The sequence below is a fragment of the Epinephelus moara genome, chromosome 10, assembly GCF_006386435.1.
Source record: "Epinephelus moara isolate mb chromosome 10, YSFRI_EMoa_1.0, whole genome shotgun sequence".
Lineage (NCBI taxonomy): Eukaryota > Metazoa > Chordata > Actinopteri > Perciformes > Serranidae > Epinephelus > Epinephelus moara.
Genome location: NC_065515.1, coordinates 18,146,072 through 18,168,574, shown reverse-complemented (window position 1 = coordinate 18,168,574; position 22,503 = coordinate 18,146,072). Strand labels below are relative to the sequence as shown.

The following is a 22,503-nucleotide window of genomic DNA, read 5'->3' as shown; positions in this document are numbered from 1 at the left end:
GTTCTTGCAAAACTGTATATGTGACAGTATATAATCAGATCATTGCAGTCCTAATATGTAGTGTATGAAAGGAAGTGTGGGCGTTGGTTGTACACGCAGCTCAGTCAGTGCGACGTAACTTCCGCTGCGCAAAGGATTGTGGGTCAGAATGGCCAAAGAAGCATGCTGACATGCATACTGCGAAATATGACCGGATGTAGTAGAATATCCTGGTACTTTTGGCATACTGCATCTGACATACTATGTATTGGGACACACTAATTCTTTTTCTGGCATACTAAATAGTATGGTAGTATGGGTACTGGAACGCAGGGCTAGAGTGGACAAATCAAACTGGCTCAAGATTGAACCCTTCATGTTTTCGCGTCGGCCATCACAGTTCTCCTACACGCTCCTTTAAAATACAGGTACTCAAATAGACTGGCTGCATAAAACTATGTTAAAAATGTGGATTTTTTTTGTTGCTGTTGTTGTTTGGCAGATGATGATCACAGACTGGAGGTCAAGTTCACCTGCAGTGGCTCGTCATTTTCGTCAATGAGTGACAAGTAAAAAGAAGAAAACAAAAATCAGGTTGTTGTAAAAGAGAGAAAGTTTGTGCGAGGAGAAAAACTGTACCTCCAGGCCTCTCGAGACTTGAATCATTCAGACAGCGTCGGACAGATTTTCTGCATCATTCAGCTTTTAGGCATCCGACTCCTCAGATCAAACACACACCACGACAGATACTAGTTCTTAACAACATCTGTTTAATGATCGGAGACAAAATCAAAAGAGAATACACACAGTCTGATGGTAGAGGACATGCAAACCGGGAATACAAAAACACGTGGATGTAGCACCCACGTCATTTTTGAGACAGACACTCAGTGCTTATTTAACAGTCTGTCATCGTAAGAAAACAAACCCAACAGGGCAGAGGAGGTGCACAAACAAAAAGCCAGACAGTGGACATGTGAGGCGAAAGAAAAAACAACGACATGAAGCATAGCCTGTTCATTTTACACACATGTACATAAATACATAAGAGGCACATTCGACAGGTAATAACCACCTACGGGGTGATCATGTCAGTCATGTTTGGAGGACTGTGTCCTTTTGTCTTGAGTGAGAACATTAACCGATCGTCTTAGCTTCTCTGTTCAAATTCAGTGAACATAATGTCAAATCGGTATCTCCACACACACTCCTGTTTCTCTACAATAATGTGAGCTTGTCGGTTGGTGGAAATGGCCGAAAAGGAAGTTGCTTTATCCTCTATCACGGAGAGAAAAACGCCACCAAATGCTAAACTACGAGAACAAATTAAACTGCAAAGGGACGTTTGCAGAAGTCATACTGTAGGTCTTTTTGTTATCCATAATACAGAGCTCAACACTTTCAATCACAGTGAGGAATTAAAGGGTCAGAAGAAAAATTAAGAGATCACAACACAAGACATACTCAGGGTTCCCACACACCTTTCCTCACGGTGCTTCGTTCGACTCTCCCTCGTGACGCCACACAGTGTAGCCGAGGTAAAGCCCCCGGAAACTGACAGTCAACAACTTTCAAATCCAACATTTTTTTTAAGACTTGTTCGTCACTTCCCGACACTCGCAGGAACCCCGGACATCACAAAAATCCTTGAAATGCCTCCAATAAGCCATAGTGGTTAACTCCGCTGCCAACATCTGCTTGAACTAAAGTCAGTAGCATTAATAACAACTCTTTCTTTGACATTCCCAAGCTGCGTCGTACAGGACACTTCAGTAGACCTGACAACGTTAAATCAAGCGTGATGGAGCTAGGCGAGGAATTTAACACAAAATCAATGACTGCACCTTCCTCAGAAAGGTCTGGTGACGTTTCCATGCTCTGACAACTCAACTACACAAATCATCTGAGCGAGAGCACAGTGAGTGGTTGTTTCTTTGTCAGATCTACAGAAGCGCCTGGTGCTTGTAACCGTAACTTGTCACAGACGGGACACTGTCCTGTTAATCAGTAGCACGTGCTGCGGGACCTCAACGCCGTCCCTCCTGCTATCTTCAAGACATAAAAAGGTTAAGTGCCAATTTTCGTTACCTTACAGCCAGGAAAACTCTGACTCAGTCTTCACTAAACGTTTTGAAATGTTCATTACCAACATGTCCTGCAGTCTTCCTCCACAAATGAACTTAAACTGTGATTTTTTTCAACTAATAAAAATGTCTCTTGATAGATAACTTAAACGCCAAATTCATCAGTGGATTCAATTTTTAAAAAAGGCCTACGGTCTCGATCCATGAGGTATACATGTTTTTTTTAAATTGCCAGAATTGTAAATGAGGTTTGGTGTAGTGTTCTTGCTTGTAGAGAGTAAATAAGAAGCGTAATGCTTGAAAAATCTGTTGTTGACTTGAAGCACAAAGCCATGCAGTTGACTGCAAGTGTCAGAGTGAGACACCACAGCACACGTGTGTCAATTCATGGTTTGCATTGTTGGTTTATGATGTCAAATTTGGAATTTAGATCACGTAGGTCCAGTTGTTTCGTACTATTCCTACCTGAATTACCAGGTAAAAAGCAAAGACAACCTAACTGGTCGTCACGGTGTCCAACTTTTATGCACTCGAGGAGGAAAGAAAAAGCAACAGAGCGGTGGGTCACGAAGCAAAACACAAATAAAAGCCGTCTTTAGTGCACCCAGTATAGCGCTGTCGTCATGTCTCAGATATGCCTTTAGTGAGGCTGTGGGGTTTCCCCTGGCTGCCTCCAGGGCTGACGTACTGGCTCTGTGGCCTGCAGACGGACTGTGGAGCGGCCAGACGGGAGTCCTGGTATCCAGCAGTGTTTTATTTTTTTTAAATTTTTTTACAAGGCCTTGATCCTTCTTTCAGGGTCAGAATCACATATTCTTCAGTGCCATGGCAGTCCAGACGAGGAAGGAGGGGGAAGTTCTTGGCAACAGGAGACGGGGGGAGGAGGAGGAGGAGGAGGAGGAGGAGGAGGAAGGAGCAACAGTCTTCTCTTGTGTGTTGTACTGATTCAGGGAGTTAGAAACCAGAGTGAAGGTTATATTGCACAGTCCTAAGGAACAGTGGAGACAGAGACAGGTGACCGGGAGGTTATTAGCTGTTGAGTGGTGAAAGCGGTGTCTGCTGTGTGGCCCGGCGTTAGAGACACAGAGCGCAGTGGCATTGTCTGTCTGGATCTGGAGCCGACACGCCGGGGATGAAGGTGAGAGAGAAGCCTCATCTACGAGTCCAGAGAGTCAGCTGCAGAACAAAGGAGACAAAACAGAGCAGACAGACGTGAGAACAGAAAGACAGAAATGTGATATTCCCCAATTTCTCCTCTGCTCTTTGATCCTCCAAAGAGAGTAGCTGGAGGAAACTGAGCAGATTCGTGATTAAAAATGGGTTACATCTCGACATCGAGCCTCATGTCTTCAGTACTTAGTCTGCTGCAGTATCACAAAGTTTGTTTTTGCCCTCCAGTGACGTACATGTGTTTCATTCAAGCTACAGCTCTTTTACTTTTGATGCTTCCTCTGGGGTTCACACACACACTTTGTCTGGAATCTATATTCTCACATTATTTCCCAAACTGAAAACTCAGTCGTATATTTTAACTAAGGATGTTCCTAGTGACTAGTTTTCCTGATATTAAAACACAAGTTTGAAAGTATGAACACTCTATGAGGTCAAACATTGTCTGAAAAAATACTGTGCAAATTATATGAGCCATTTGAAATCGTCAGTCACAATATTTAATAACCAAACTGTATCTTAAATGCAGCTGAAATGTGTGGCAACAACAACTCACTTAAAAGCACTTAAAAAATAATTTTTATTTACTATATATATATATATATCACGTTCCGACTCCTAGATTCAAGAACGCACTCAGACTTACGCTGTAACTCATGCATGGGTGTGCACATAGCTTTTATTTTGAAGTGCTGTTTCCTGCTGTGGAGTGAGTGACTAGTAGACACCTAATTGACAGAGACAGCAAACTAGCTTGACGACATGTCCAAGTGTGACGCTGAATGTATTAAACTGTGTGGACCATGAAAAACAGACTGAGGAAAAATCTGGACCCTGTGGCTGGACCGGTTGGGAACTACTGGTTTAAGCGTTCCTCGGACAGCTGTGGATTTGTATCGATCACATGCACACAGTTCCATCCATTCAGTTAAAGAGCTCACGTGTGTCTGTGAGTGTGAAAAAGAGAGAAAGGAAAAGCTGTTGATGGTCAGAGCCACTAGTTAGTCTTGCATTTGCCCGTTTTCCTTTTGGTATCTAAATAATAACTTCAACTGACTAGTATTTCTGGTACCAACCAGCAAGGGTAGCAATGTTTAATTGTTAGGTCGACTGATAGCGGACATCCCTAAAGAACTAATTAGTGCACAAAGAGTTATTACAGGAGCCAGTCTTTATTCTGACTATTTTTTGCTATGAAATATTAGTAGGCAGACATGCCCAAAGAGGATCAGGGCAGATCAGGGTGTTATTTGCACCCTATAACTATAAATATCTGAGCATTTGGTTGGACACTGATCTCTACTTCAAATGTCAAATTGGAACTCTAACCAAGAAACTCAGGTCTCTTGCTGCTTTTATCATGTGGCTTTGAGACATATTTCAAACTCTACCTGACTCATCACTGCACACTGTACAATCTGGTCAGATGGTGCTCACATAATAAGTGCAGGATGCAGCACTGGTGTATTTAAATGTACAAGGCCATTCTAGACAGGTTACCCATGTACTATGCTACAAGTTTAACTTGTACTTATGAGTCTGCAGGCTAGATTCAATCTAGACTCAATAATTTCTCTAATCAGTTTTAAAGCAACGTTAACCGAAGTCCTTACCACAAACTTTTGCTTAACTGTTGTATGTATGTAATCGTAACTATGATGCCTTCTTGGCCGGGTCACCACTGAAAAGAGATTTTTATCCCAATTGGTTTTTGTTTGTTTTAATAAAGGATAAAATTAAAAATCAAATCAGTGCGTCATTGTTAGAGACATTTCTGGCAAGTCATTTTTTGAGTCACTTTAATGCTCCACCTGACCCAGCATTTCAGAAACCTGTAATTAAGGTGCAAATGTTTAAGCAAGTGTGGAGCGTGGAAGATGCTTTAGGATTACAGTCTTTAACCGCCATATTTTTGGGTAATCTTAGTTTTTATTGTCTGATGAAGTCTATTGATACCCCACTGAAAAGGCCTGTTTATTTGGGAAATGTTTGTTTGGGGATTTTTGTCTTCATTTGTTGAACGCGACAGTCAAGATCAGTTCATAGCGTCATCTTGCAACTCTCCACACATCCTGCAAATCAGTCAACTCTAAAACCAACCGACGCACCTGGATCATCAAACAGTGAGTAAAACTAAACCGAAAACAGTGAGTTCATCATATCTCCTGTTATGGCGTCTGTGGGCGGGTATTCTGAACATATTTGGAAGCCGCAATAGTCATTAATAAAGACAAATCCTTCAATATGACCCATTGTGCTCATTACAGGATGTGATGTAACAGTACTTCATCTAAAAACACTGTGACCTCCTGATGCACAGCTTTGGGAGTAACTGAACCACAGGGTGGCACAAACCAACAGCAGCCAACTGTTTAATCCAATGACATCCACACTGATGGCGTGCATCAGTGTGCAAGCCCATTATTTCTGAACCTCTTCACTTTAGCTGTATTTTCCAAGGTGTACTACACCCACTACGCCTCTTAATGCGTACTGGAAAACTGTTGGCCTGGAAACTGTCCAAATTATTCATCTGGTCGTGCGCAGTAGCGACACAGCCTCCCTGTCCTTACCTTCCTGTGGTGGGTCAACACTGATCTCCTCCGTCTCCTCCGCGTCCTCCCTCGGCTCTTCTGTGTCGTCCGTCATCTCTTCGTCTGCGTCCTCGTCATCTTCGAGCTCTCTGGCGATGAGCTGGCGGGCCAGTTTGATGTTCATGCCCTCGTTGTAGTGCATCTTCCTCATCATCTGAAAATGCTTCTTTTTGGCTGCAGAGGGGGACAAATTTGAAATCACTTTAATATGTCAAAAGCAACATGCAGAATTTAGAGTGGTTAATTATACAGCTGCTATACTACTACTACTACTAAAACAAAGTATTATCTGCTCAGAGTGTGCCATTCCTACATTCTCATCAACCTGAATCATCTGCAGCTCTAAAGCTCATTTTAAAATGTTCCTATGGGTAGCACAAGTTGGCATATCTAAAACTGCTGAGGCCACAGCTCTGCAGTTGGATTATATCGATCAGATTTGCACTTTCCTGACTGTTCTCTTGCTTCTACCTGCATAGTTTGGATATAAATGTGAAACAGAAAAAAGCACAGAAACCTGTTAAAATTCTACGTGTGTGTGTGTGGCTATGCAACTCATCTCACATTTCTGTATCAGAGACAGAGAGAAAGAGGGAAAGGTGTGCACATAGACGGGCAAGGTCAGAGTACAGTCAAAAGCATACTGACACAGCATGAGTGTGTCTTAAAAAGAGCACACAGAACACTGGAGCCCTTTCCAAAACAGATCCCTCTCCACCAGCACTTCACCGTGGGCTGTCACTCTGCATTTAGTCACCCTCACAGCTGCAGAGGACACTTTGTATCAAGGTGGAAGGTAAAAATAAACAGGTGAACACTGGGATATCATGATATAATTATAATGAAGGGCGAGTTTACAAAGAACGGATTACGAACACTGACAGAGCCATTAACTGGGCATCACTTGCAACTGCTATCTGCCCTGTCCCGAGGTCCTTGACACAAGGGATGTTGCGCTTACTGATATTACAGGGCAAAAAGACGGCCATTAATTTTTGCAGCTGAGTGCAATTTGTCCCTTTTTTGTGTCTAACATTATCCATGTGGCAAGGTATAAATGTTTCCTTTGCATAAAGAACACAGTAGGCAGAACAATGGCAGAGACAAATAGAAAACAGGCCCTGACCAACAAGGTGCAGAGGCATTCCTCCGACTCCAGGCAAGGAATTTTAACGTGATTTTTTAGTATTTAATATTCCCGTCTGTCAGTCTACTTTAGGTGCCACCAACTCACTGAAGATGCTAATAATTTCACTGTAACTGCATGTAGCTATTCCTGTAGCGCTGATCTTTGTATATTCAACCGTTTTGAGGCTAAGTTGCATTAAAAGGGGATAGTTTTGTGCCAGATGTATGCATGTTACGTAATTTTAACACATGCAAATAGCACAGGAGCACCATGATGCTATTTGCTTGGCTGCGCAGTTTCTGTGCATTTCACCTTTTTAGAATTGCAGTTTCTTTTTGCGTAATTTGTGCAGTTTTAGCGACTGCAAGAGCTGCACAGTCCTTTTGTGAATTAGGAAAAGCATCTCCATGTTTACCTTGTTCTTCAGGAGTCAGCTCCTCTTCCTCCTCCTCGCTGCTCTCTTCCTCTTCTTCCTCTTGTTTCATGAAGCGAGGCTCTGAGCCCTCAGCTGCCACCAGCCTTGAAAAGACGGTAAAAAACAGACAGGAAGGGACAAGAAATAAGTTAATAGGACATTAATTTATTTAATTAATATTGACCATGATAAACGAGCATGTGAACAAATAGAAACAGGAGATCAACAACAGCTCCTCCTGAAGTCAATATTAAAAAAAACTTCTGAAAAGGTTTTTAAGGAGGGCAGCAGGAACAGGAGAAAGACAGATGGAGAGATATTAGGAGAGGGGGAGGAGAGAGTAGGCACAGCGAGAGTGAAGAGATGCAAGCGTGTGCGAGTACTCGAGCATGAAGACAAAAATAACAAGAGTTACTATCTCCATCTCTCACACTCGCAGAGAGCGCTAACAGCAGAGGACAAAATGAATAATGGTTTACGGCTCAGCGAATGGTAGTGAATCGGTGCAACTGCCCCAGGGAGGCTCCCATTTACTGTACTACTGCTCGCCAACCAACTGGCCCGATTCACCCACAAAGGAGACAGTCGATTTCCCTACAGTTTCAAAATGCACCAGTAATGGTATCAGACACTTGAGGCGGGTATAGACGGACAGGAAGGGAAGGAGAAGGTGTGATTGATGCTGTGAATTTGAGATGAGGGAAGTAAATCCAAGAAAAGTGATGGATGAGAGAACAGAGTAAGAGTGAGTATTGGAGAGATTAAACAACAAGAGGACAGAGGAAAAGAGCAGCTGTTTCACTGTCTGCAGGGTTTAGCGTAAAACAATGGAAGGCGCTCTGTGTGGAAGTAAACAAAGGCGGCTAATTGACTTGCAAGCCTGGAGCTGATCACTAGCCTCTCTGTGGTGCACAAACTCAAACTAGCTCATCCCATGGCTGCATCAATGCGCTTACGTAAGCGTGATGGCCCACAGCAAATTCACCTCTCAAGCTCCCGCTGCCGTCCAGAAGACAGCTCTGAGTGGAAGATACACATTTCTCTACACAGGAAGAGGGTCAAGTTGCCACCCAGAAACACCCTGAAACCCATTGTTTGTCTATGGGCTAGTGTTGCTGAGAGTAAAAATGCAGGAAGCATTTCCAGGAAAACCAACAAAAACACAGTGAGCGTACCACTAACCTCTCTGTGTGTCTTATGCACAACACAAAATGGAGATGTGCATTTTTACAGGTGTGTTTCCTACTTAGAACAAACTGAAATTAATTCCACAATCATATTAGGACATGTCCCCATTAGTACTTTTCCCACCACTGACTGAACAGACCTGCAGTGAGCCACACGACTGTCGGCTCAGAGAGCAGTCTGAGGACACGCTAAATATAACGTAGTTTGGGGCATAGCGCTGACCTTTACCAAGGTTCTCTCAGCTTGACTCTCTTTCAGTTAAAAAAAAAAAAGGAAGAAGTTTGTCAAGATGCATTTGGTAAACCCAGCCCGGGGCACTGTCAAAGGCAGCAGTGCAGTCTGGGAGTGAGTAAACTGCCCACTGTCTGTATCCTGTGTGTGCGTGCGTGTCTGTGCGTACACAACTTTCTGCCTGGACAACTCTGTCCTGGAGCCTGCAGCTGAGCAGCTGCTCTATTACACCATCACCAACTGGGAGGTTACAACTAACTATCTTCATCCCAAAATATAAAAGGTAAGAATATTAAGTCTGGGGATAAACTGATTCATGTATTTCCTGCAAAAGATGCAGTGGCCAAAAGGGCAAACATGCTACAATGGTCCAAATCATTTTCATTTAGAGAAACATGCAGAAGGTTCAGAAACAACGCCAAAACAATGAAGCTGTGCTATGTGGAACAACTTGATTTCAAGTGGAGGAGAGAGACCAGACAAGACAGTGTGTGGGGAGAAAAGTGGAACAAACAGGTGATGAAAAAAGGTACATATTCTTCTTATACGTTTTGCCTTTTACAATATTATAAATGAGTGACAGATTTAGGTAGCTAGCATTAGCATCACGCTGGCGTTCCACTTAGCGCTCCCCCTAGAGGCCTGGAGAACTCTAGTTGTGGTGACCAGATATGCAGCGTTTTTCTGACACATTTTTGGGGTATGTGTGTTTTTGACGTTGCATCATTTTTTGTATTTGCAGTGTGTTTGCTGTTAATGTATTGTTTTGGCTTTCTGCAGCACATTTTTTCATTTTCATTCGCAGCACCTTTCTGTTGTTGAATTTTTCTTTTGCCCTTGTCGGCCACCGTAGTAAAACAATGTTCCACATCAACAGTATTGCAACTTTTTTGGCACTGCAGTCTTATAATGTGCTGTCCAAATGTTTCTCTGTGTCATGCTGCAGTAAAGTGGTCACTGCGTGTATTAAGGACGTCAGAGGCAGCACAGTAAATCCACTCTTATCAGTTACTGTTTCGACACATTCTTGATGGAGGACAAGGAAGTTGGTGAGTGTGTTCAGGTGTGGCCTATCTGGGCTACACCTGAGAGCCTGAATGATTTCTCTCCCTTTCCCAGGTTACATTTCTACTTCACTAAAAATCTAAAAAGCTACGCAGTGCACCAGGAACTACAGCGCAATAAAAAATTAAAAGGTAGCAGAGCTGTTACAGCAGCCAAACCTAATCATCTTTCTTTTCTGCCTCTGTACTTGGTTTGTTTCCTTCCATTCCCATTTCTTACTTTGATGCCAGGTCGTCAGCCGTGAGTCCACCGTGGCCGTCCGAGTCACTCAGCGCCCCTTCATCATCGTCGTCGCCCACCATCCTGAAAGACAGACATTAACTGAATGAAGATAAGCTGAAAATGAGGTAAGGGACGGAGGATCAACACGGAAAGGACGACAGGAAATAAACAAACAGATAGCCAAGGAGATAAACTGACAGAGGGGATAAAGGGTAGAGAGGAAGGAGAGTACAGAGGGAAAATGTAGACAGGAAAGAGGACCAGAGAGAGAGAGGAAAGGTCTGTGACGAGGGTGACCTTCCCTGCAGCAGCCTGGCATATTGGATTACAAACCTGCTGAGACACGCACCAACTCAACTGTCCTACATTGGCACGGGTTAGAGCTCAAACTGTCTGCGATCATTTTAAGCATAAATGATGTGGTGTTAGAAATTAGAAAGTGACAAAGGGAAATTTGACAAAAGGGTCTGACCTGTTGTAAGGTGTGCTGGGTTCATCAATCTTCATCAGGCCATAGTCTTTGTCAGGCGGATGGTACGTGGCCAGGATGTTCATCTCATCCCATTTCTGGGATTTCTTCCTGTAAAAGGATCAGAGAAAACACAGTGAGAAGAAAATGAGGGCTAAATGGACAGACGCTCCATTTGGACCACCAGCCACCCACTCACAGATTCCTCCAGGGAAACAAGCGACCAGATTTAATCTAGGACTGAACCTGCCCCACTTTGCACTCCGACTGCATATTTTGGGAACACGCAGGCGAAAAAGCCCGGAAATGTCATCTGCACCAATTTCTGAAGACTTCCAGGATTTGCTTTCGTGTCGAGGTAATCCATCACGGATGTGAGTAAGGGTCTGAGTGAGGGCTAAGGCTGATCAGCTGTGAATGAATAAGGTCAAGAGTCAACAACAGTCTCATTTGATATGATTGTTTTTTTTTTTTTCTAGAGTTGATTTTTGTCCCACTTCTCTGAAACACACCTGTTCCAAATCCCCCAAATGGTGTCACCTTTGGTTGCTCCCCCCAGGCTTTCTGTTCAAAATTACTGTAATCCTTGCTGCCCTTTCAAATCCTTGGAGGAAATGAACAGAAGCAAAGACTAAATCAGCAGAGAATGAGACATTTGCTCGAGAGGATAAAGAGATAACACCTGCCATTATAGCTCAGGAGAGAGACAGAGGAAATATTTGTTGTAACATTTAGTTTCTGTGGTCCCTTCTCTTTTTAGTTTACTGTAAGCCTGAGCAGTTTTCATTGTCTCATTAGGACAATGTTTACTTCTTCTTTCACACTTTTTTATCCTTTTAATTCCACACAAACTCAGCTGAAACCTAAAGCTATAAATCCAAGGGCTCATGGGAGTTATCTGGGCACGGGTTAAACCACTTCTGTTCTCCCAAGCCTCTCCTGCAAAGATGCTGTACATCAGTCCTGACCTTGCTCTTTGGAACAAAAGGTCGGGTATCAGGGGAGACAGGCAGGGGGTGGGAGACGCTAAATCCACTGCCTGCAGAGCTCCCCTACGCCTCTCACTCAAAAACAGACCTGAGCCACACAGACCCTGCAAAAACACCACATCATTCTCTCTGTCCCAAAACACTAAACGGGAGGGAATCATCCTAAGGTCCCACAGCTGCAAATCAGAGGAAGTACAACAAATTCATTCTCTCAAGTTAAATGTCCTATGTGGAAAAACCCTCCGCTAAAAACAACATCTTACAAAGGAAAGTAGGGGTGTGCAGTATGGGTGTAGCCTGCACAACCTCAGTACATGCAGGAAACAGTGACACAAAGTACACGCACAGAGGTTTGTCAATAAGTCAGTCAATTTGGGTGTGGATGCTGAGCTAAGTAGATTTCACTGGATGCTACCCAACTCTGGTTCTCATGAGTTGCCTTTGGTATTTAGCTTTATTTAACAAGCTTGCATGTGCCTTAAGAGCTACATAAGTGGATGAAAAGGCAGATGCACACTCAGTTGCCAGTGTTTAAGGTACACCTAGCTAAAATGAGTACAGTCTGATATAAGAGTCTGGCAACACGTCCTACATTCATGAAGGCTGTTATGTTCAATTTTTGCTTGATAGAGGTTTATACACCTTTATACACTTTTTACCTATTAGAAGAGTCAATTTACAATTATGTCTGCTTGCAATATGGTAAAAGGTTTGTTTAAATGACATGGTAAACACAGCTTGAACAAATTACCCTTATATTTCCATTTTATTCTCCTTAATCCCCCAAAATCCCCACTGCTTCCCATGTAAAGTTTATAAGTTGAGTAATCCTGGAATTTCGCAGCCCTAGTTGAGACTGGCATCTGAAAAAAAAGAAAAAAAGAAATGGGTTTGAGCACCAAATAATTCAGTCGAGTTTAAAAGGATTTGGCCAAGACTCAAGCACATTAGGTGACGAGAACTGGCACTGTAATGAGCTGCTGGCCTGCTTATGAGCAGCGAGGTGGCCGAGCAGTTTGAGAAACCGCTCTGTAAACAGACGGCAAATAGGCCAGTGTTGTTCATCCTGATAAAAATGACCTTGACCAACATTCTGAACATGCACACTTATTCTATTAAATTAGAATTGTTGGATGGGGTTGCGTAACTGGAACAAATGCAAAACTAGAAATGGTAAAGAGAGTGGATTCCTCTGCAAATACTCCATACAGCAGTATAGTTTTGTTCAGGGAATCATAAGAATATATAATACTGTATAATCAATGTTAGGGCTTTGTTCAAGGATGACAGTTTTCTTTTCCATCAAGACAGGAAAATAATCTCTTTTGCAGAGCGTTGCCTTGAGAGTAAAATCAAAAAACACTATGACAGTCAGTTTCATCAACGTTTGCTAAAGCAACCTCAGATCTGAGAAACAAACACCACTCCAGAAACGTCATCAGCGCAGGGCTCTGAGTAACATCTGGAAGAGTGTGTGTGTTACGATGCTAGGCGTTAATGAGTCTGTAGAGCTTCACTCTACAGAGTGTGCGGTTACACAACACATCCCAGAAGCAGCCAATCGTGTTCTATTTCCGCCAAACTGCAATTGCCCTTAAATCCACTCCAGTGCCCTCACTCATTCAGAGCAAATCATCACAAAAACGGAAATGAAATGATGATGCACCTGCCACCGTGAGAGGAAAAAAAAAAAAAAAACAACTACTAGCAGACACTAAATATAGAGCTGTATCTCTTATGTGATGATTATCTGTCCAGGGTGGTCAATGGCGGGCGACATAACGCTTCAGGGAAACTCATTAAATAGAGTGAGTCATCATTGAGAGCTGAGCTGTGCTATCAGGTAGCATAGCTGGAGGGTAGTGAGGAAAGGTCCAGCCCTGTGCTCTCCGTTACTGACTGAACCCACCAACAGTAACAGCCCTCCTTGTTTTACAGTCAAGACACTGGCTGGTCCAAATGCACAGAATATACTGCTTCCATATACTGTATCAAGCCTGCAAAGGAAATTGGTACCAGTCACCGGGGAGGTGCTTATCAATTTTAACTGTGTCTCTTTCCCAGCCAAAGAAAGTTAACATTATTAAACTCTGTCCCCTATATTTACCAAAAATTAGTAGAATGTACTTTGTTTTGTTTTTTTTGTTTTTTTTAACTATTTCATATTTGAGGTTTTCTGCTTTTTTCTGGCGTGCAAATCACTGCTTCTTTCCTTCCTCAGGCAGCAGTGGCTAGTAGTAGATTTAGGGTTAAAAGCAGTTTCTTAAGCTCATGTCATGAGTCCAGACATTAGAAAGTGCATCAGTGGAGATTTGAAGCAAAGTAATAGGGAGGGACTGCACACTGAATTCTCTGGCAACATCACGGGTCATGGTAAGGTCATGATGTGGATAACAGGCGGCGTCCTCTATAAAAAATGCACGGGGCTTTCCACTGTTACACTTCCAAGTTATGTTACTGTTTGGTGTCCAAATCTAAAGTGAGTAGTGATGGGAGAGAACCGGTTCCAAATTGTGAGACCATCAGAACACTATGGCTCCGACCTCCTCAGTTCCTTTTATCAATGCCAGCATGTTATTCTGACAGCTGCATGCTCCCAAACGATGTCAATCCGACATCTACTCTGCCAGGAACTTGCAACAAGGAGTCATGACGTAGAGGAATAAACAGTCCAAAGCATTGCTTCATATTATAAACACACACAGCAACAGTGTTGCTTGTAATGTCTGTAAAATGATAATTCTATGTAAGGTTGAAATGTTAGCAAAGTGCTCAAACACCTTTCTACCAAACATGGGCTTAAATTCCAGGAATGCTATGGACTCTATGCATGAGTGCCACTGCTTCCAACCAAGTAACATGTTCATTACCGAAGATGAATGTCCTGTGAAAATAACAGCGGCCCCAGGCAGGTAGAATTAGCAGATTTTATACTGTGACGAAGAAAACCTAAATGAAAATGAACGCTACGCAAATATTCTCTCTTATTTCGTCTGTTTTAGATAACAGACTGTTGCATTTATGCCTTTTCTCTGTTTCTACACTGTGTTCAGACTCAGGGACAGTAAAACGGTTGGTAAAATGGTTGGATTGATGCTGAACACCAACTGTGCACAGCCTATCGTGTTCACAGTAAAAGACAACTCTAAAATTTATCACACAACGCAACATGTTGAATGTCAGGAACGTCCACCAGAGCTGTTGCCTGTGAACTGAATGTTAATTTAACTACCTTAAGCTGTCTACAATGTTGTTTCCGTTAATTTGGCAGTACATCCAACCAACCACATATCCTCACAAGTCTTTTACGATGACAAACTGCTGTCAGGTCGAGATCATAGTGAGGATGACGAGCATGCAGATGAGCTTCCCTGAGACGGTTTCTGACGGTTTATGTAGAAATTCTTCAGTTGTGCAAACCAATCGTTGCATCAGCTGTTCAGAGGTTTGGTTTCAGACGAAGTTGCAGGTGAAGAAGCTGGTGTGGAACATGGATTTTAAAAACTTTGCTACAAAATATTGAGTGCATAAAAATGTCTTAGATCTTTAACTTAAACCTGTGTAAAATGGGAGCAAAAACAAAAGTGTTGCATTTAAATGATTGTTCAGTGTATTGTACCCTCCTCTGTACCAAGAATACAGGAGATAATAAAGAGGGAAGTAATAAGTTTTACTGCGCTGTCCTAAAGCAGTTACTGCTCTTTATCACTGTAGACCAGAGGTGTTCAGACACCTGTTGATTCTGACATCAGTTCCAGACATTTCTCATCACTACAGAAACTGTATTAATAATCTGAGCCCACAGTTGACCTCATCTGACCCGCACTCAGGAGGGTAAAATGTCCGAGTGGTAATTTTCTGTCCACATTATGGAAAATCTGAGATTCACTGCCTGCCAGTCAAACTGTCCATCACACAGTCAGGATAAGGCTGGCAAGACAGCGGAGAGATTACGTTTCATGGAAGCATCCATGAATTATATATGGCCGGGTGTGAGGCCCATACATCACTATTAACTAAATAATAGTGGGTGATTGAAGGGATAACAAAAGTGACAGTCTTAATGGGTTAAAAAAAAGTGGCCAAGACCTTACAATGCCCAACTAGGCTTTAGTTACGCTGACTTCTGCAGGTTGGGGTTGTCTCTCCACTGAATAAAAGTAGGAAACATTTCTAACAGGTATCAAGAGAGTCTTACTCTGATGACTGTAACCAATAGCAACTACTGAGTTTTATAATCTGGGTTCATGCTCTTCCTATAAATCTATGGAGGGAGCCGAACTGTTTAAACATAGACAGGTGTTTGACCAAATTTGTAGAGCTGGTTTATAATATCATCTGGGTACTGTAGAACGAGCTGGGAGGGCAATATAATTAATTACACACAATTAAAGAAGATAAGAAGGGAAACATGTTTCGGCTGTTGTCAAGCGCAACGGCCCTCATTTATCACACTAACGTATAAACCAGCACAGATCTGAGCACGGAAATAATGTTACGATAGGGTAGTGTAGTGTAGTTCTGATCTCACCAGTGACAGCGTAGAAATGATCGGGTGTTGAGGATTGGCCACTGAATCGTCAATTACACTGTTGGGGGGTGTATTTATTTCTATTACGCTCACTCAAACGTGCGTACACAAGTTGAGACCCGTCATGGAATTTGAACGTAGCCTCCACTCATGACCACATTGACAAATGCCGAGCTTTGCGTGGAAATGACCACAAGCCCAGTTTTGTGTCGTACATTTGTTCATAAATGAGGGCCACTGTGAGCACTGCTGTCCTGAACAAGGGGAGCTATAAAGCTTGCCAATCTTAAGTTATTCTATAAAACACAGAGCACATCAAGAGAGTTCATTAGTATGCACGGAGCCAGAGCGGTCAAGACCTGTCAGAGTTTTAGCATAGTAGACAAAGGATGACATTGGAGGGTCATTTTTCTATCCAAAAAATGCTGACTTACACTGACATGGGGCTTATGAAAAAAAAATCACAATCAAACTGAATGCAAAGAGCTAAAAAATCTAACTAAATTTAAAAGGAAAACAATAAGTTATTAAAATATTTGTGCCATTTGTACAGATTTTAAAAGCATGTAAGCCCTGTAATCACACAGACTGATGATTGTGTATGTATTTGCTTTAAACTCAGAGCTGACAGGTGCAGCGTGGCACAGCATGGTCGTCCCTTGTTCTCCTCTCTATTCAGTGCATGGCTGCACACAGGATCCTTCCAGAAAACTCTTTTTCCTCCACTTCCTCGTCACTCAAAGAGAGACTATTTTTGTATCAACACAGAAAAAGCTCGATTCACTGTTGGGACTTGAATTCACTAATAACTGCCGTCCCATGGCCTAATTTCTCAAGCTGACGCTCAGAGAGGATTGGTACTCGTGTTTAGACCTGCTGGTATATATTCAACTTAAACCAAACAAAGAATGACTGCTTACATCCCGAATTAACAAATATAATCCTAAATCTGATCATTTCTTAAAATACTGTACACTATGCCTTATATTATACATGTTGATATCAATGTTTAAAAGCATCACACTATAACCATGCAATTTTTCGCATGACTCTACTTATAGATTCAGCAGATGATAATGCCCAAGCCAACTGTTCCAGTGGGCAGACTCTCCAGTTAGCGTCAAAGATTTAGCAGCATTTGGCAAGTGGGTGGTGTCAAGTCATCACCCTGTAAATCAGACAGAATTCAGTTCATGTAAAGCCCTCATATGTACTTATTTTTAATGAGAATAGATATTGTCTTCGATTTTGGATACCATAATATCATAAATGTTATCTTTTCCTGGTCATTATATCCATATGACTGATAATTATTTATGAAAAGATTCATCTTGTGAAAGCACCAAAAGTCAACCCAACAATATCATTGTAACATCAATATCAAAATCAAGGTATTTGGCCAAAAATATCAAATATTAACATCATATCATTTCTTCATATTTTCCAGCTGTACTGTGTACTTCATAGTATTCTTAAGCAGCAGATGTACTTTGTAAAGGAACACTTGCTCAAAGCCACTTTGAAACGTTCAAACAAAAAGCACTGGACAACCTCCTGCGCAGCCTTGTGCATTTTTTTCCCTCTGGCATTTTTAATCCAATTACTTACAGGTCTGTTCGCAGATGACATACATAGCTAAAAATATCCAGAATTGTGTTTCTTTCACATTATATTGTGCCACAGCTATACAGATAATGTAAAGTCATACATAATTGAGTTTTAGCAGTCTTTTTTTTTCTTTTTACCGATCATGCTGTGGCAAAAGGGGCTCCCTTGTGTCTGCAAATCTCCTTTAAATAGCAGCACAGCATATCTCAGGGAACAGTGTGTGTCCAGAGTTTCCTGGAGGCAGAGAGGAGACTGAGAGGTGGCTGTGGGAGAGCACAGCACTGAAAGACTTAACAGGGACAGGTGATCTGAAGCGTTATGTCTCACTGCCACAGCCAAAGTGTCAGTATTAATGATATCAATGCATAGGAGGAGGCAAGGCTCCAGAAAAAGAAACCAACTTCCAAATGTTGTCAACCCGACCCTGAAGCTGCGCACCTATTGGATGGCAAAGGAGCTGATTTAGCAGTCCCAGGCCAGCTCTCACAAACTGCACCTCAGTAGTTCATCATGGAGCTGTGTCACTGCCCTTAACTGTGGGACTATTGGCAGACCCCCAACTTATTTCCCTTTTAATGTTCTTGACCTCGTCTGAGGCGTCTCCATTGCCACTGAATACGCTTGATATTTTAGTACGGTGTCCTTTACTGCAAGTGGAGTGAGCCAAACTATCATTTTGGCTACCATAAGGATGGAATGCCGAGCAAGGTCAGTGTCCTCTGACAAAGCATCAAGCCTGCCCTGGATGAACTAAAGGGCATGTGAGATGTGTTCAGGACGCGTGAGATTTGACAGCAGTTGAGATGGTTGTTGAAGAATTAGTGCAGAGGTGGGTGTACGTTTATCAGATCAGAGTAGTCTTGTTTACCACAGGCTGGTGCGTCAGTGCCAGCGAGGGTCTGTAACACAGTTGTCAGTATCAGATATAACATCAAACGTTTGTTGCTAGAAATATAACTTGGGTTACACCCAGCTCTGCTTTGTCTGACACTGGTTTAGACTGATTACAATCTCAGTGACTCATAAAAAGCCTGTCAAGTCTTTATGTTACACACATTTCAGCATTTTTGGATGAAAACGTAGCAAATACACCGCAATGCCCTCAAACTTTGGCTCCCAACCTGGGGGTCCCAACTACCCTAGGGGTCACCAAAGATTCACAGGGGGTCACAAGGCCTTCTAGTAGTGTGAGAGAACTTTTAAAAAATATACAGCATGTCTATTTCCCAGAATTTGTTTCACTGGTGTGAAGAAAACTAAATGAAAGGTTTGGATTATCATCAAAGATATCCCAAAATCTCACCGGATATGGGCATGGTGAAGACCTGAACACAAACTATATTAACAGAGTATTCACTATCTCCTAAATCAGAATCAGAATCAGAAATACTTTATTGATCCCCGAGGGGAAATTATTTATGTTACAGCCTTGTCCTGCATTAGAAATGTATACAGTTGTATGTATACAGTTCAAACAACCAAAGCTAAAATGACCAGTTTTATCACACAACACATGTTGAATGTCAGGAACGTCAACCAGAGCTGTTGCTTGAGAACTAAATGTTCATTTCGCTACCTTAAGCTTTCTCCAATGTTGTTTCCGTTAATTTAGCAGTACATCCAACCGACCACACAACTGCTTAAACAATATAAAAAGCTAAAACAACAGCAAAGTATCAGGGAGAAGAAAACACTGAATTTGTAAAAAAAAAACAAAAAAAAAAGTATGTAAAAATATATAATAGAGAGAATCATATTAAAAAAGTCCCTACAAATAAGAGGAAAACTCTCTGAAACAATTTTCACCTGCTTTAAATTCAACCAAATCACTAGTTTTACGCAAACTGCAGCTGTTACATTAACTGTTTGGATACAGTTTGTCAGTTGTTCTGTATCGCTATTCAATTTTATTTATTAAGCCCAATATCACAGATCACAATTTGCCTCAGAGGGCTTCACAGCATACCACATCCCTCTAACCTTTGGACCCTCACAGCAGATGAGGAAAAACTGCCCCAAAAATACCCTTTAATGGGAAAAAAATGGTAGACGCCACAGGAAGAGCAACTGAGGAGTGATCCCTCTTCCAGGATGGACAGATGTGCAATAGATGTCGTACATCTTATTGTTATGCATTTATTATAATGTAATATACATTGACAACCCCTGAGCCAGGATGGGCCCCTTAAGGAAAAAGGTTAGAAACCACTGCCTTAAAATGTGGCTTTTTTGTGGCTATCTCAGAAAGTAATATGAATGCAGGAACAAAAACTCTCTAATGAATAGCAGGGGAAGGAGGACAAAAAAGCACGAAGGCATGTGATGTTTTCATTCATTATAAGTTCAATAATCATTGTGTTCTCCACATCATTTAAATGAGCAGTGATAGCCTAGATCTCAAACACTTTACAGAGACCTGTTGCAGACCATGGACTGTACAGTACACTGTTTGTCTTACATTTAATGTCAGCAGTGTCTATCTTTTTCTGCAGAACACAAATCTTCAGTCAGTGTTTGTAACTTACAGAAAACTGAAGTAGTGCTAGGTGTTAAAAGAGGGAAGCTAAAGCACCAAACTAATGTTACCGTTAATGTAACGCAACGTTAACGTTATATGGAGGAGCACATGACAACACGGTTGGTGTTAATTTGCCCAATTATGGTCGTTGCTTCCTGAGGGTCGTCACTTTTAAACGTTTGTACCCATATTTTTAAATCACCACAAAGTTAAGCAAGTCGCCGGTAAGAGTTTTGAATTTGAACAATGTGTGTTACCTGTCGTGACTCTGACATTACTGGCTAGCGAACAAGCTAACCTGACAGCCGACTCATGGCGGTAAACGTTAGCTCTTGGTTACACATACCATTATGATTTTATCAGGGAGGAGAAACAATGTCACAGTCGCTGGAAACAACCAGAAAGTTTTCACACAGACAGCACACGGTGGTGACTAACATTAACGGCCGAACGGTGACTTGTCAGTTAGCCTGACAGGGGAGTAACGTTAACGTTCGAGAGGCTAACAAGTGTTTAGCTAGCTAACGTCACCTGTCTACCAGCCTCACGACAGCCAAGCAGAAAAACTTACTGTTGGTCTTCCTCCGAGAGTACGGGGGCTTGTTCAGCGGTGTCTGGTGGTACTTCATCGGGCAGCGATTTGACGTTTGTCCCGGTGTTCTTGTTTTTCAGGATGCCTTTTATCGGCCGGGGAGCTGCCATTCCCACACGCTGACTGTCAGACCCGGCTGGCTCAACTATTTCTCTTCAACGGATATTCCGACTCTGTGATTTCTGCGACTCAGTAACCAACGGCAGGTTCGGTTTTAAGCATGCTCCCCGTCATAACTCAGTGGTCTTCCATAAAGTCGGGGCAAACCCATGCAGGATCCTATGTGCACTGGCTGTTCAGCATGTCTACTCTCCGTTTGTTGTTCCCAGGACTGGTGGGGCGACAGCACTACTAGCGGGTCGGCTATGCTTGCAATATCGCGAGATTTTGAAACGAGATTTCACACTGTCCTATAAATGCTGTCTTTGTGAGCTCGGAAATTTCAACATCGTGAAGGCGTCTTTATGCAGGTTTTCATAAACAATGTAGAATGCAACAACTGTAGTATTTTTAGAGTATTTTGTATTTTATTAAGTAATATGAATGCAGGAACCCAAACTCTGTGCTGAACAGCAGGGGAAGGAGGACAAAATATGCATGAAGGCATATGGTGTTTTCATTCATTATAACCTCCTGAGACCTGAACTTTTGTTTTGTTTGCATTTTTAATTTCCCCTAGCTATTTGGGATGAGTAGGACCCGATAAGTATGAAAAAAATAAATATTATCAATGATATTTAAGTCTAAATGTCCTCAAATTGACGGTATGGACAGTAATAAAGTAGGTGTCTTAGCTTGTTACTGTTGCTAAAATTAGTCAAATTTGTTGCCGTATCAAATTACAAACATAATTTATCATGAATGAACAAGTTTCAACCATAAAATGTGATCAGGTTTTTGGACCTTGTCCACTTTGATGTCAGGATCAGCTGCAGACTGACTTGACAGAAATGGCTGCCATCTAGTTTTTACACGGGTAAGTGTACTGAGCTCTCATACCACTAGGTGGCACAAAAAAGTGTCCACGAATGAGGACAACAGGTCTAGTTATGTAGAATAAAGTATAAGGTCAAGTAAACCCAAAAATGTAGATTGCAGATTGCAACTCGCTGAAACTTATCTCTTTTGCAAAGTGTGAACTCCCAGTAAGGACTGCATTATTATTACCTCCGCCAAGGAGGTTATGTTTTCGCTGGCGTTGGTCTGTTTGTCTGTTTGTCTGCAAAATAACTCAAAACGTTCTGAACGGATTTTGATGAAATTTTCAGGAAAAGTTGATAATGGCACAAGGAACAGAAGATAAAATTTTGGTGGTGATCTGTTGAAGCGAAGTGGATAAAATAATAAAATGGCGGGAAATCCGAGCTGCTTGGGGCGGAGGTCTGCACTCTCCGAGTGCTCTAGTTCATTGTGTAAGAGATTTTTCCGGGAGCTGAATTAACCACAGAGGTCTCTTCCTTTCCAAAAGAAATGGACCAGTTGATTAAAACAGTTAAAAAAAAAACATAGAATAAAGCAGTTCTGTAACTGTAAACTACAGTGGTTGACACGAAAACATTAATGTCCCTATGTAGAGCCAGTGTTTGGTTTGTCTGTTCTGGGCTACTGTAGAAGCATGACAGTGCAACATGGTGGACACTGTGGATGAAGACCTGCTCCCTATGTAGATATAAACTGCTTATTCTAAGGTAACAGAAACACAACAATTCTTATTTTCAG

At 42.0% G+C, this 22,503-nt stretch overlaps 1 protein-coding gene across 1 annotated transcript; it reads right to left on the bottom strand.

Moving 5' to 3' along the window:
- Positions 1-728: 728 nt before the first annotated feature.
- Positions 729-21,148, bottom strand: ppp1r2 (protein phosphatase 1, regulatory (inhibitor) subunit 2). The gene is made up of 6 exons (XM_050054955.1): positions 20,764-21,148; positions 10,550-10,657; positions 10,075-10,158; positions 7,372-7,475; positions 5,807-6,001; positions 729-3,239 (listed from the first exon to the last, which is right to left on the bottom strand). Exons 1-6 carry the CDS (start codon positions 20,892-20,894, stop codon positions 3,220-3,222), a joined length of 642 nt encoding a protein of 213 aa, XP_049910912.1. The 5' UTR covers positions 20,895-21,148; the 3' UTR covers positions 729-3,219.
- Positions 21,149-22,503: the final 1,355 nt, after the last annotated feature.

Coding starts and splice junctions, on each gene's coding strand:
- ppp1r2 (XM_050054955.1), bottom strand. CDS start 20,894: ATGGCAGCTCCCCGGCCGATAAAAGGCATCCTGAAAAACAAGAACACC. Junction 10,658..20,763: donor CTCTCGGAGGAAGACCAACA/GTAAGTTTTTCT, acceptor ATCCTTTTACAG/GAAGAAATCCCAGAAATGGG. Junction 10,159..10,549: donor CCCAGCACACCTTACAACAG/GTCAGACCCTTT, acceptor TCTGTCTTTCAG/GATGGTGGGCGACGACGATG.